Source organism: Cajanus cajan, chromosome 1 (assembly GCF_000230855.2).
Source record: "Cajanus cajan strain Asha chromosome 1, NIPB_CcT2T_4, whole genome shotgun sequence".
NCBI classification, from domain to species: domain Eukaryota; kingdom Viridiplantae; phylum Streptophyta; class Magnoliopsida; order Fabales; family Fabaceae; genus Cajanus; species Cajanus cajan.
The window spans coordinates 83,410,181-83,425,903 of record NC_138517.1 but is presented as its reverse complement, the minus strand read 5'-3'; the positions used below and the strand labels follow the sequence as shown (position 1 = coordinate 83,425,903).

At 33.6% G+C, this 15,723-nt stretch overlaps 1 protein-coding gene across 1 annotated transcript; it reads right to left on the bottom strand.

Annotated features, from left to right (window-relative positions):
* Positions 1-8,739: 8,739 nt before the first annotated feature.
* GS2 (glutamine synthetase 2) lies at positions 8,740-14,872 on the bottom strand. Its single transcript, XM_020379376.3, has 14 exons — positions 14,698-14,872; positions 12,416-12,672; positions 12,241-12,280; positions 12,022-12,125; positions 11,701-11,749; positions 11,497-11,603; positions 11,015-11,102; positions 10,787-10,915; positions 10,621-10,695; positions 9,939-9,992; positions 9,828-9,865; positions 9,590-9,749; positions 9,226-9,286; positions 8,740-9,073 (listed from the first exon to the last, which is right to left on the bottom strand). Exons 2-14 carry the CDS (start codon positions 12,667-12,669, stop codon positions 8,934-8,936), a joined length of 1,299 nt encoding a protein of 432 aa, XP_020234965.1. The 5' UTR covers positions 12,670-12,672; positions 14,698-14,872; the 3' UTR covers positions 8,740-8,933.
* Positions 14,873-15,723: the final 851 nt, after the last annotated feature.

The window sequence follows — 15,723 nt, the reverse complement described above, 5'->3', positions numbered from 1 at the left end:
TTAGAAACATAGACATACAGATATGCTTCATTGCTTTTTCCCACACTTCTATCACGTGATTTAGTTGTCCTGTCAATCAGTTTAACTATCCACAACATTTGTCATTGTATAACTAATTTAGAATTTTAAAATGGAAGATTCGTTTATCAATTTTTGGGAGGGACTTCAGTGTTTCCTTGATTTATAGACGATCAAGACATTTTGAAGGAACACGGTCTGTTCTTATTTTGATATTTCATTCACATTTCACTTATTATACAATTGATTCAGATGTCACGAAATCATTGTGATGATTTAAATTACATAAGTATTCTCTAATTTTTCATTATTATATTTCAATTTCATCCTTAGACGTGGAAATTTGTAATTGTTGCCATGTTCTTTTTTTAATATATAATAACTAACTTAAGATCGCTCCTCTTTCGCTCTCTGATTGAAGGTTAATGGAACTATCTGGTACACTAAAAATATTTCCAACTTGTCACCTTATTACTGAAGCAACTTTGTAAGGGGTTTGAATGACTAGTCAACTGCAAACAATAGAGGTTGAAGTTGATAGGATGGATGATGGTTGTACTTCAAAAGACAAAAAATAACGTTAGAGACCATGTCAAACCATGCTATAAACTTCTATTGGAGTGTTTTGTTAGATAAGGAAGGATATTCTAATGTTTCAAGATTGTACTGGTGTAAGGTATCCGTACAAGTCTTAGTCCTATCCTACATTTGGATCCGGATCCTCTGACTTTGAGATATCAAAGTTATGGTAACTTAACACATCTCAATCGGATTTGTAATTGTTAAGACAAGCAATGGGCAGCGGAAGCATAAAACATAAAAACCATACAAACCATAAAACAGAGAAGAGGAAAGGTTAGGGAACAGAGCAATTTCGTATTTGCTGAACAACCATACCATTCTGCTTGTTTTTCATTCATATATAAGGCAAATACATGAAAAATGACAGCCATACATAGAGCCCATAAATGCTGTCAGTAAAACACATGTTCCCACCATCATTAAGTGTGTAGATTTGCATAAAATCATATACCTAACAAGATATTATCTACTGCACTAAGTAAACATAATTACTGCAGAACTTTACCCACTAATACAAGCAATCATAATTAATTATAGCAGTAAAAACTAAATGAAAAGTTTTACTGCATTAACACTCCTCCTTAAAACTTTTCTTAAGGACTCCCAACTTGCTTCTTAACTCATTAAACTTAGCACTTGGAAGGGCCTTAGTGAGTATGTCTGCCAATTGCTCCTCGGACCTGCAATACATCAGCTGAACATCTCCATTCTTCTCGGCTTCCCTTATAGCATGAAATTTGACATTGATATGCTTGGTTCTTCCATGTTGAATTGGATTTTTAGCAATTGAAATGGTTGACTTGTTATCACACCATAGCACAGTAGGTTCCATTTGCACATGACTCAAATCTGTCAAGACTTTCCTGACCCATATAGCTTGATTTGAGGCTGCTGCTGCAGCTACATATTCAGCCTCAGCAGAGGATTGAGCAACCACATCTTGCTTCTTAGAGTTCCATGAAAATACTTCACTACCAAGTGAAAAAACATATCCTGTTGTGCTCTTAGAGTCATCAATAGATCCAGCCCAATCACTATCAACAAAACCTTCAACCTTTCCATCACTTTTGCTATACCAAATGCCAAAATCAGTAGTACCTTTCAAGTATCTCAACACTCTTTTGCCTACACCAAAGTGTGTTAAACTTGGTGAATGCATGAACCTTGAAAGTAAACTACTGCAGAACATCAAATCTGGTCTGGTTGCAGTCAAATAAAGAAGACTACCAACCAAACTTCTATATTGAGTCACATTTGCCTTTGCATCACCATCAGCCTTGGAGAGCTTTTCGTTGACAACAAGTGGAGTTGAAACAGGATTACAATTTTCCAATTTGAATTTTTTTAGCAAGTCATTTGCATACTTTTTCTGTGAGAGAAAAATTCCATCTTCAATCTGATGCACTTCCATCCCCAAAAAATACCTCATCACTCCAAGATCTGTCATTTCAAAAACCTGCAACATGCTATTTTTAAACTCTTCAATTTCATCAACATCATCACCTGTAATCAACAAATCATCAACATAAAGAGAAACCACAATTTTCTTTCCATTTCCACAATCTTTCACATAAAGAGTAGGCTCATTTTGGCTCCTCCTGAAATTATTTTGCAGAAAATGAGAATCAATTCTGCTGTACCAAGCTCTTGGAGCCTGTTTCAGCCCATACAAGGCTTTATGAAGCCTATAAACTTTTTCTTCATGACCTGCAACAATAAAACCATCAGGCTGTTCAACATATATTTCTTCTTGCAATACTCCATTTAAAAAAGCAGATTTAACATCCAAGTGAAAGATTTTCCATCCATATTGAGCCGCTAATGCAACAATTAATCTAATTATTTCATGCCTAGCAACCGGCGCAAATGTATCACCATAATCAACTCCAGCCATTTGAGAATACCCCTTCACAACAAGCCTTGCTTTGTGCTTGTGGATGGAACCATCCGGATTTAATTTTGTTCTATAAACCCATTTGACGCCAATCACATGTTTGTCCTTGGGCTTTGAAGTAAGTTCCCAAGTGCCATTTTTGTTAATCATGGCCAGCTCCTCCTTCATTGCATCTTTCCATTCTTCATGCATTGAAGCCTCTTCAAAACAAGAAGGCTCACTTACAACAAAATTGCATTTTTCATAAATTTCAGCCAAAGACTTGGATTTTAGCACAGGAGAATCAGATTCAGCAATCTGACTTTTATTCTCATTTGCAGCTTGCTCCTGGTTGAAATTGGTTGTCAACTGTTCTGTTTTTGTGCTCCTTTGAACTTAAATATTTTCCCAATTCCAGTATGCATTCTCATCAATTTGAATATCCCTGCTGATCACAATCTGTTTTGACCTCATATTGTAGACCCGGTAACCTTTGGAGTTTGCAGCATAGCCTAAAAAAATCTCCATTTCAGCCTTGTCATCTAATTTGGATCTTTTTGCTACTGCAACATGAGTATAACAAATAGATCCAAAAATCTTCAAGTGTTTGGCAGTGGGCTTCACTCCATTCCAGGCTTCAATTGGTGTTTTCTCTTGAACAGCTCTTGTTGGCAGCCTATTCAAAAGATACACGGCTGTATAAACAGCTTCAGCCCAAAAACATTTTGTCAATTTCTTTTCAGCAATTAAACATCTTGCCATCTCCATAACTGTTCTATTTTTTCTCTCAGAAACTCCATTTTGTTCAGGAGTATAACTTACTGTCAATTGATGAACAATGCCCATATCTTCACAAAATGCATTAAACTCATTAGATGTATACTCCTTCCCATTGTCGGATCTCAACATTTTAATTTTGCAGCCACTTTGAGACTCCACCATGGCTCTAAACTTTTTAAAGACATTAAAAGTTTGAGCTTTTCTTGATAAAAAAATACACCCATGTCATTCTTGTCAAGTCATCAATAAACAGAAGAAAATATTTGTTTTGGCTAAGAGAAGGAACACTCATTGGACCACACAAATCAGTGTGAATAAGCTCCAATTTTTCCTTTGCTCGTGTAACATTTGTTGATGAAAAAGACTTTCTATGCATTTTTCCCAATTGACAAGCATCACATAAATCATCAATAATACCCATCATAGGCATGTCTCTCACCATATCATGAGTTTGCAAAAATTTCAAAGCACCCATATTAAAGTGACCATATCTTTTGTGCCATAAAACAGAATCATCATGTTTGGAAACAAGAGCTGATTCATTCACTTGATTCAAACTGATTGGAAAGCTATTATCACACATTTCCACCTTAATAACTTCAGAATCATTTGAATCCAATATGATACATCCATTGTTTTTAAATGAAAGAGAATATCCTCTCTTCATTAGTTGAGCAACACTTAGCAAATTCTGATCCAAATCAGGAATAAATAAAACATCATGAATAAATTTAGGACCTTTGCTAGTGTGAACAGAAACTGTACCTCTTCCTTCAGCCTGTACGATATCTCCATTTCCAAGCTTAACTTTGGTTTGGACAGCCCTATCCAAAGAAGTAAAGAGACTTAAGTTCCTCGCCATGTGGTTTGTGCACCCACTATCAACATACCATACATCATTTGAACCTGAACTACTTGTTTGAGCAGCCATAAACAAGTGTTCTTCATCTTGGAGTTGCTGACGGTGAAGTTAACTTGATGTGCATGTTGTGGTTGAGATTGGTTCTGCCTGGATCTGCAGTACCTTTCTCTATGTCCCCACTTCTTGCAAATGTTACATTGGATTTGAGGCTTCCCCTTATACCAACAATCTTTTGACAAGTGATTTGTTCTTTTGCATGTAGAACAAGGAGGAAAATGATTGTTTTCTGCAGATTCACTACTTCCATCCATCTTGGTTTTCCCCTTTTGGTCACCAACTGCTTTATAATTTTGCTTCTTTTGATTTTTCTGACCAGCTTGCTTTCCCTTGTGTCTTGCTTGAAATGCACCTTCAATTACATCGTCCATTCTCATGGAGAATCTTTGCTCATGAGCTTGCAATTTACTGACCATTTCGGAAATGGTTAGTTTCTTAAGATCACATGACTCTTCAATGGCAGCAACTTTGGCTTCAAATTTTACGGGTAGATTGATCAGCATTTTTTCGACTACCTTGTGGTCATGGACCACCTCTCCATACAATCTCATTTGATTCACCAAGTGAGACAGCTTTGAAGTGTACTCCTTGACTGATTCACTTTCTTTCATTTTCAGCATTTCAAACTCTCTTTTAAGAGTCAATAGTTTGATGGATCTCACTCGTTCATCACCGGCATACCTTTCGTTCAACTCGTCCCATATTTGTTTTGATGTTTCCAAATGCATAATGCTTGTAAAAACATCATCTGTCAAAGCTGAATGTAAACATGAGACAGCTTTTTCCTTCTTCAAAGTCTCCTCCTCATGTTGCTTCATTTGAGCTATGGTAGGATTAGCCCTCAATGGTGGAACTTCCTTATCTTGATCTACATACTCCCATAAGCCAAAAGACTTCAAACATGATCTCATTTTGACAATCCATATGTGATAGTTTTCCCCAGAAAATTGAGGAACAGCAAATACACCATTATTCCCCGAAGCCATTTTATCACTCACTCACAAGTGTTTAATCTCTCCTCTCAATTTTTTTCAGACCCACAGCCTATAAGAACAATGCTCTCGATACCACTGTTAAGACAAGCAATGGGCAGCGGAAACATAAAACATAAAAACCATACAAACCATAAAACAGAGAAGAGGAAAGGTTAGGGAACAGAGCAATTTCGTATTTGCTGAACAACCATACCATTCTGCTTGTTTTTCACTCATATATAAGGCAAATACATGAAAAATGACAGCCATACATAGAGCCCATAAATGCTGTCAGTAAAACACATGTTCCCACCACCATTAAGTGTGTAGATTTGCATAAAATCATATACCTAACAAGATATTATCTACTGCACTAAGTAAACATAATTACTGCAGAACTTTACCCACTAATACAAGCAACCATAATTAATTATAGCAGTAAAAACTAAATGAAAAGTTTTACTGCATTAACAGTAATAATAGATCAGATTGTGACACGTGTACAAAATATATTTTAACTTAAATGTACACATGTCACAATCTGATCTACTATTACAAATCCAATGGTTTAAATGTGTAAAGTTACCCTAACTTTCCCCCTCCAAAGTCAGGGGATCTATTTCCCCTACATTTGGGGTGTAAATTGATGGGGGCGCAAGTCAATATATTTTTAATCCTATAATGTGTTCATTGATTGTTCGTATAGATAATTTTCTTTTTTAGAAATTCCATTGTATGTAAATGAGTTACCCAATTCAACATCAACAATAACCAAACTTTGTCCCACAAGATGGAGTGAACGACATCGATAATACAACACCGTTAAAGATAATACAACAAGTACAACACTTGTATCTAGCTCAATGTCATACTCAGCTGTCAACAAAGTTGCCTTGTGTCCAAATGATGATAGTTATTTTTTTTTAATATAATTGTCACACCAATTAAAAATAGATTGGGATCTCCATTTTTCATTTTACAATTCCTTCTCAACATTCAAGCTACCAAGGATTACCCAAATTTGTTGGAAACCTCCATCAGAAAATCAAAGTTGACAGATTTTGGAAGTTTATTACTCATGGTACCCCAAAACTTCACAGGTTTCTAAACAGTCGGAATGTTGTCCCAATGTACAGAAGAAATTCCAAAATTTGGGAATTTTTCTACAGATAAAGAAAATTTTATTAGTGAGAATATATGAAATGGTGGATAAAGAAATCTTCAAAATCAGGGGAAAAATACCACAAGAATTACTGGCATTTCAGTCCAGCCAAATCCATCGAAAAATTGCATAAACCATTCATAACTCATTGCTATATAACTTTTGCCTTTGCTTTTGCCAAAACATTTATACCAAATCATCATAAAATAGAATATAAACATTCATGGAACAGTGTAACAGCCTTTGGTGTTTTGGTTTTTTTCCAGGCTTCACTGGAAATTACTGGTCTGTCCTCCCTTGCAAGTTGACACGTCCCCTAGTAAATTTTTTACAATGAGTCAGAAAAGGTGGCTTCCTGGAACCACTGCTTATAACATTATGGGGTCAACTTAACTTAGGCCAAATTAGACAAGTTCTGTCTGGAAATTGTAGTCGATCGATCCCTCCCCTGCAACTGGAAATCATCACATGGTATCTTGTCTGTGCTCAACGTTCTTTAACTACAGTTAGATACTGTGAGGCTTGAACTTAAAATAATGTGAATTTACTTGTAACCCAATGCTTATTGATTGTGAATTTGACTATTCTTGTCTGCTTGGTCTGATCCAATCAGCCTGCATCACGACAGAAGACACTGCTCAGTTTGATGATTGTTGCAGTTTCAAATGCATAAAGCAACTAGTTGATGAGAAAACTGTATAATTCAGTCTGAATATGGCAAAAGTTGTTAATCCAATCCAAAACAAAAAATGACTTGTAGGGAAAAACTTCCAAACCGGAAGCAAATGATAAATTTATAGAAATAAGGATTTAAGTTGTCTGGTGTTTATGCTCTTCTATCCAAATGATTGCTTTATGCATAGAGATAGATTTATTCGTTCGTGTATGATGTATAGAGATAGAACTAATATTAATAGATTTTATTTCATTCTTAAATACTCCCTCCGCTTTTTTTTTTTTTAATTGTTTAAGGTTTTTACACGAGATTTAAGGAAATGATTGATATTTTAGTTTTTAAAAATATTTATTACTTATTTTTCTGTTATATCTTTTATTTATTTTTATTTTTTTGCATTCAAGTCTTGAGACCGTTGATTTGTGTACATTTATTATTGTTATGCGCTTTTTGAGAAGTCCATGAATTAATGCATTGATTATTAGAATACACATGTGAACTGTAACCTACTCTATTTAATCATACCTTTAAGTAAATTGTGTCTTTTGGATATCCTAATTCCTGAATTAATACCGTGGAAAAAAAAATTCATGGATGAATAATATTGTTGGAAATATGTTACTCTCATAAATGCAACATTAACTTTTCACATAGGTGGTTGGAGGAGAAATAGGTAGTATATTAGAAATAAATAGACACATTGTTCAATAAACATACATTAATTATCAAGGATAAAAATTAAAAAAAAATTAATAATTCATTGATTTTAGAAAAGTGATAATAAAAAATAAAAAAATACTGTCAAAATGACCATGAAAAAAACAGAGAGAATATTAATAACAAAAACACGTAATATTTTTTTTTATTATCATAAAAAATGAAAACTATAAATTTCAATCATGTAAATATGCATGAAGAATTTTACCAAAATAAAACTCCACATAAATATTAAAAATTAAAAATTAGTGAATGGTCATTTAACTACTTAAAAAAAATTATGCACTTATCTTTCATGTTTATAGCTGAAAATATGATTTAATGTTTATATTTAATATTTTTATTTCTTAGAATAACTTCACAAGAATTCTTATTTAATATTTTCCCTTAATGACAATAAATAATATATATTCTATAACTCGTTTAAATAAATCTACTTCATTTAAAAAAAAACAACTATGAAATTTTAAATTAAAAAAGAATATAATGCAATGATTATATTTAGCTCCTCCTTTGAACAGTTATAACAATGTTTTACTCATAAGCCAAAACTATGTTAAACACTTTACATTAATACTTCACTATAAATTATGGCATCACAATGACATATTATCAAATTTAGCATAGTCCCCTTCTCAATAGGTGATGACAAGTTTTGTAGAAGAAACATTATTGGATCAAACTCACTATCCCTATAAAATAGTATTTAGATTTATAGCAAATGAAGATTTTTCATCAAATGCAACTTTGCAATATTGTGTTCCTCTCAATCCTAAGGTTTTTTCTTATCTTTCATTGATATTTTATATGTTGTGGTGGTTTGATAAAACGTTTTCCTAAAGGAATCTAGCATGCCTTGTTAATGAATAATGTTGTTCAAAGGTGAAATTAGTTCCATTTCCACCCCAAAAAAATTGTAAAGTGAAAATTTAAATGCATGCAATTATGAGCTATATAAATAAGCTCAAATATTTCTCTTGACCAAAAATGAAAGCTCGACTATTTAGAGGAAAAGAAAAATCGAGGGAACATTGAATGTAACCAAACATCAATGAAAATTTGTCTTTGAAGCAAATAGTACCGACGAAACTTTTGATATATAATGTGCATCTCATATGACAACCAAGGCAACCTCTTTAGTCCAGACATAATCATAAATATAGATAATCTAAAAGGAAAATGAAAGAGCTCTCTAGCTCCTCACAAACTACTGCTTCCATCCATCAATGGATTTAGACTTTTAATGCTAACTTCTGAGCTGCAAGAGCTTCAGCCTCCAGAGTTGGCTCCCACAATAGTGTAGTCTCCGCAAGTAATGATGTCACAATATATGGATCCATGTTTGAAGCTGGACGCCTGTCTTCCAAGTAACCTATGATCAAGAGGAGAGGATTGACAAGGTTAATAATAAATATGGTCATGTTAGAGGATTTTAAATGTTGGTATTAATTTAGTAGTGTTTTTCGATATAGACCATAGGTATCTTCAACTAGAACAGGATTAAAATTATTGTTGATAACTTACCTTTGCCATTCTTCTCTGTGTCTCTTCCCACACGAATTGAGCAACCACGATTAGCCACTCCCTACAAGTTCAATTTTATTAGGATATTTCTTACTAGAAGAAAAACTTCATGTTTACTACCTTGTCTTTAACAAAAAGATAAAAACTTATGTATATGGTACTGGTGGTACTATTATCCAATCATGATTGAAGTTTCACCTCAATTTGCATAAATGAATATTATCAAGATTTGTATTAAATATAAATACATATTATTGAGATGAAACTCCATTTTTTATTAGGTAACAACATCAATAATACCTATAATACTATACCTAAGTTTTGTCCTTAATAAAAATAGGTATTGGCAATTTTGAAACCATACCCAAGAAAATGTGTTAATGTTGGCTGTCTCATGCTTTCCTGTCAACCTTCTCTCGTTTCCTTCTCCATATGCACTAATGTGATCCTGGTGACGAAGGGATAGATTCAAGATTGCCTTCTTGATTACCTCAAAGCCTCCATCTTCTCTCATGCTCTTTGTACTAAAAGGGAAATTTTATTTATCAAGTTAGTAATTTAGAAAATAAAAAAGACACGTGCAAAGAGACAAGGGCAAAAACCTGTAATTGGTGTGGCATCCTGCACCATTCCAGTCACCCTATGTTTAACCAAAACAATTAGTATAATTAAATATAGGATAAGCAATACTGTAAATTAAACCATTACAGTACCTCTATTGGCTTTGGATCAAGAGTGAGCACAACACCAGCTTGTTCAGTAATTCTCTGTCAGGTCAGACCCAAATGCAATTATTTAATTAGAAGATACAAAATTGGATAAGGGTCAAGAGAATAAGCACAAACAAGACCATCAACAATTTTCAGTTACAAACAATGAACCTTCCACCTGCCCTCAAACTTAATTCTTAGGAATGCTGAATTACCTTTCATGATCTAAAAACTTTAGAGATACTAAATAATGGTATAAAAATAGATGAAAGAGATAAAAAAAGAAATTCAAGGAGTATTCTCTTTGACCTTGACATATCTGCCTCTAAATGAAGAGGAAAGAGTTAAAAAGAAGATATATGGGCAATAATTGTTGTAAACGACGCATAACTACAAGTAAACGGAGCAATTCACAGCTAAGCACACACAAATAATAACAATGTATCAAGCTTAATGCAGACAGCTACTTCTTAAAACTCACCTGAACATGAACAAGAACACACAAAAGCCAAAACCTTAGTAATTATAAGACATTACATTGAACAAGAAACCTCTACGTAGTTAATATACCGTGACATTCTCTAATAACTAATTCTTTCAAAAGATTAACCTTTTTACATCAAATAGTCCAACAGTGAACAGTGTGTGTGTATGGATAAACCAAAAAGTAGGCTAGATGAATTACCTCGAGGATGTACCTTGAAGCCCAGATATGATCACCAGCCTCAATACCTACACTAGGACCAACTTGATACTCCCACTACAGTATATATAGAATACCTAATGAGAAAAACTGAGTTCATATTCATAGGCCTTAAACCAAAGGGAACTGCAACAGTCAACAGATGTACCTGCCCAGGCATAACCTCCCCATTGGTGCCACTGATGTTAATTCCAGCATATAAGCAAGCCTTATAATGAGCATCAGATATATCACGTCCAAATGACTTATCTGCCCCAGCACTGCAATAGTAAGGACCCTGAAATATGAAGGAATAACTAATTAAATCCATATTATGAAATTGACGTATTCCAGGGAAATGTGAATAAAACCAAATGAAAACTACAATTAACATTACCTGAGGACCAGGATAACCACCAACGGGCCAACCTAATGGCCATTTCACATTTGTTTGAAGTAGGGTGTACTCTTGTTCTATTCCATACCTTTGAACAATTAACAAACAACATTAGCATGTCTTCTGTTAATATTGAAATTCAACACCAGAAGTTCAGTTATCTTTTATAGTAAGTGACCAGAAGTGAAGGAAAAATATCACATCATAATTTGGTTAGGCATCACAAGTTAAGAAATACTATACATGTCAGAATTTTAATCGGCATTATTACTAATATATTTTTCTTTTTAGTCATAAATCATCATAAATAGAAGTGGTGTGTGTATCATAGAGTTTGACACTAAGTAACAAGTTTCTAGCATGAAGCATCCAACAATAGTTGAAAACATTAAACCAAAAAGAAAATAAACAATTTCTTCAATCATGCAATTTATCATTACAAAATTGTGTTTATGTATAAAGATAAGGAGTATTATATATACCATGGAACTTCAGCTTGGACCTTTGGGTTACTGAAAATTTCAGCAGCTCTGTGTCGCTTGTTTGTAGGGATGGGCTCACCTGCTGGTGTGTAAGAATCGCAAATGACCTTTACAAACAAAATATATCAAGTTAACTTCTTAATATCTGTATTTTAATTTCCATCAGCATGCCATGAGACCTTTTTCAATTATAACAGCTCTTACCAAAATATTGTTACCACCACGGAAAGGATCCTTGAAAATTGCTTGAGGACTGGGGCAAAAAAAAGATTAAAATTAAAAGTGCAATGTTGCAGTGTTAGTAACATTAATAGAAGTATTAGTGACAGGATACTTACTATAGGATTACTTCACTATCCTCACTATTAGTAACATTAATAGGAACCTGTTTGGATACAAACTATAAACACTTTTGAGAGTTTCTTTACTGAAAATAAAGAGTTATTTTCAGTAGAGAAACTCTCAAAAACACTTATAGACTTGTATCTAGACAAACTCTAGAAGTACCGGTGCCAAGATACTTACTATAGAATTACTTCACTATCTTCACCCGGTGCCTGTCCAGTGCTAGATCCATCATAGTTCCATTTAGGGAGCTCAGAGGGGTGTTCAACAGGCCTTGCTATTGTCTAAGAAATGAAAATATATGTATAGGATTATCATGATTAGCATGAGATAATTCAAATGACAACAATGGTAGGAATAATTTCTCTTAGTCTGTTTACAACATTATAACTAACATACCCTTGATTTACTGCGCACATCAATTCCTGTCCCTCCAATCCTGTTTCAGAAAACAAAAGATCACAGTTTTAAATATCTTGCATCCTCACCCCAGAAGCAGGGAAAAGGAAATAGTTAGTCATAACTGGATTTGGTGAACTGTGAGATACAAACAGAGGTAGAATAGAATGAATACCAAATGTACTCAGCAATTATCTTGTCAGTGAATGGAGCGACATCCAAATTAAGTAGACCCTCTAGCCTGTTGATGGTGCTATCATCAGACTTGATTGCCATCACCCTAAATTTAGCAGAACTGATAGGTGCGACTTTCTTATTTTGTTTCACCAATAAAGAACTCCACATGTTTGATGTAATGGGACTTGCATTGGGAGAGGATTTTGTGATTCTCATCTGCCATTGCGTTGAGGGTGCCAAAATTTGTGCCATGTTCTGCAATTTTGATCATCAATACATAAAGTAGTCATGAGAACCCCCACTCAAAAAATCAATCAAATTAGATTGCATAATACACTTTATGTCGAATATTAAACAAAAATTAAACTAAACAGCATTATGATTTCATGCACAATTCTTATCTGCTGTCCTGCTACCAGTCTACCACTCTCAAATGATAACTAATGAAGCCACACATAAACCATTCTAAAGCAAATCCTTCTTAAACCTAACTTTAGTATGTGAAAATAGCACCAAAATCTGTGCCATTTTCTGATCATGAATCATGAAGAAATCCCCCTTTCCCTCCCTGAGGGAAAAGAATCAGTGTTGACTATATCATCATAATCTTAAAACAAAAAAGAGCATTATAATCTAGAAAGTAACATTTATCTACATCAACCATACTCAAATGATGACTACTTAAAATCATATTGAAAACTAAATAAGTTTGAATATGATTTTAGTCACTATAAAATGAGCTACTTTTGGTCCCTACAATTTTATTTTTATTTTTATTTTTCATCTCTTTAAAATTTGAAATCTTTATTTATGGTCCATATAAAATGAGTGGATTTTGATTATAGTCTCTAAAAATTATTTGTTATTGACTTTCATCCCTCTAAAATTTGAAATATTTTTGGTCACTAGCAATGATTTTAAGACAGATAAATAACATTCATTTTAGGGATTTAGAATTTTTTTTTTTTTTGAGGTGTCATGTACAAATACTATAGGATGTCACTTGAGATGGTCACTTAAGTTTGTTTTAAACATATAACCAGTTAATGAATAACGCAATACTAGGGACCAAAAGCAATAATTTCATATATTGAGGGATGAAAACCAAAGAATTTTTTTTATAAAGAACAAGAACAAAACTCACTCATCTAATAAGACTAAAAATATATTTAAGTATGACATTGAGATATGAGTCATTTCCACACACTAAGATGTACATTGCATAACGTCAGATACGATGCAAAAGACCAACAGAGAGATAATCATTGAAGAAACTGTGCAAGAATGCTTTGATAGTCAAATCAAAATATGTTTACCTAACCGACTTAGAGGAAGGTAGAATGGACTAAGAATTTGATTTGGAGTTCACTTAGATCAACATTTATCCATAGTTTTCACACGACCAAACTTCGTCTTTAATCAGATACCGTTTACCCTCTCAACCATCATACTGACACGTATTAGTTTCTTCTCCCTCTTCACACTAAACATGAATCTGGTAAAATCTATATCGGGCATAAAAAGAAACCTGGATAATCCTAGGCTATAGGCTAGTTAAACAAGTAACCACGATATGGGAATCAAAATTCGCCTGGTTTGGTCGTATATGATATGAAATTTCAATTTAATCATTAGAAGAAGACACCGTGACCTTTAAAGTGAGTGAAGCAGATATATAAAGCCACGTGTAAGGTCTAAAAGAGATTACTTTCAAGATTATGATCATAAAACTAGGAGCCATTCACTACCCCAGTTCATAGATAATTAGATATGTGATACCACATTTGAACCAACCCTCATGTAAACCAGGTCTCCGAAAGCATCACCAAACAACAAAATAAACAACATCCCTTTATTTATTTATTTATAGCATGACAAGCATTATAATTATTTGACCAAAAACAAATTTTGGGATTTACTAAAAGTACAATGAAGATCATATCTGCAGTGGTTCAGCACACCACAAACCTGGCTTTAGAAGCCTCATACATTTTCATTTTCATTAATTACATTTACAACCCTGAAAATTTCCCTTTTTAAGTAAAACAATAGTAATAAAAGAAATGGTGATGGAAATGGGATGATGAGTCAAACTTTACAAAGGAACTATAATCACATTCACAGCCATAAACTCCATACCACTTTGTCAAAAAGCTAGCATGAATAAGCAGAATCACAGCCCCAGGACAAAAAATAATAAATAAAAAAATACTTAATGCTACCCTTTTGGTTTTTGCCTCTCAGAAAAGTTTTAGCAGGCAATGGTAGAAAGAAACTCACCAATACAGAGTAGGAAAATGGCTAAAGCAGGGAAGTTGAAGTGTTGAAGAGAGTCTGCGTGTCACAGACCCTGAGACACAGTGGGAAGTGTAGCTATAGTATGAGAGAATCGTGTGAAATAGGGGTTGGTGGTCACAGACTTTCTTGGCTTTTCTAAAACCGATAGGGGTGTGTTACGAGTGGATGAAATTAGTTTTTGGTCTCTTAAAGGTCACCAAGAGAAAGCTTGGACTCATTGTAATGTTACAGATAAGGTTCTCAGGCTACCTCTTTTTCTTTTTTCTTTTTTCTTTTTTCATCCAACATATTGCAACCACCCCTTTTCTTAATCATAAGATGAGTTTTTAGCTTGATATATAGTAATCATCACAATGATTAAGAGATTTTTTGCTGCCAATATTTGTCTTTGATGACTTGTTTAGACCTCGGATTCACTTCTTCACCCATGATATGCTAGTTTTAGTGCGGAAAAGAAATATGTGAAGCATATTTCCTTGGACTTTGGTATTTTTAGTATGTACCTGTACTTATTTTCCTAGGTATTGTCCCATTTTAAGGTTATTATACTAATTAAAGTCAATTTGATTTTTGAATATTATAATAAGGTAACATTTTAGGTATTAAAAAAATAAAGAGCGGTTTTTGTTTGGTAAGGTTGTCCTGCTCCTCCTGCTTACGCATTGGCGAGATATAAATCCTTTTGAAACTATATTAAGTAAGCATTTACATCACTCCTCCTATGTCTTTAGTAGAATAAAATATAAGTTAGTGAACGTAGGCATTTACTTATTCAAATTTGAGCTTAAGCTTTAACCAATAGATTTCAAAATCAAACATTAAAAGTTGAATTAAATATGAAAAACATTTTATACTGGGACTGTTATCCAACGGGTGGTAGGTACATATAATAAATTAATAATACAGTTATGATTTGTTGAAAAAGGATAAGGTGTTGTTGTATTACTAGTTCGTAAAATTATACGAACTAATAGGAACATCGCTTAATTCTTTTTTTTTTTCTTTTTG

Coding starts and splice junctions, on each gene's coding strand:
- GS2 (XM_020379376.3), bottom strand. CDS start 12,669: ATGGCACAAATTTTGGCACCCTCAACGCAATGGCAGATGAGAATCACA. Junction 11,750..12,021: donor GATAGTGAAGTAATTCTATA/GTAAGTATCTTG, acceptor TTTTTGCCCCAG/TCCTCAAGCAATTTTCAAGG. Junction 11,103..11,496: donor GTCCAAGCTGAAGTTCCATG/GTATATATAATA, acceptor AATTGTTCAAAG/GTATGGAATAGAACAAGAGT.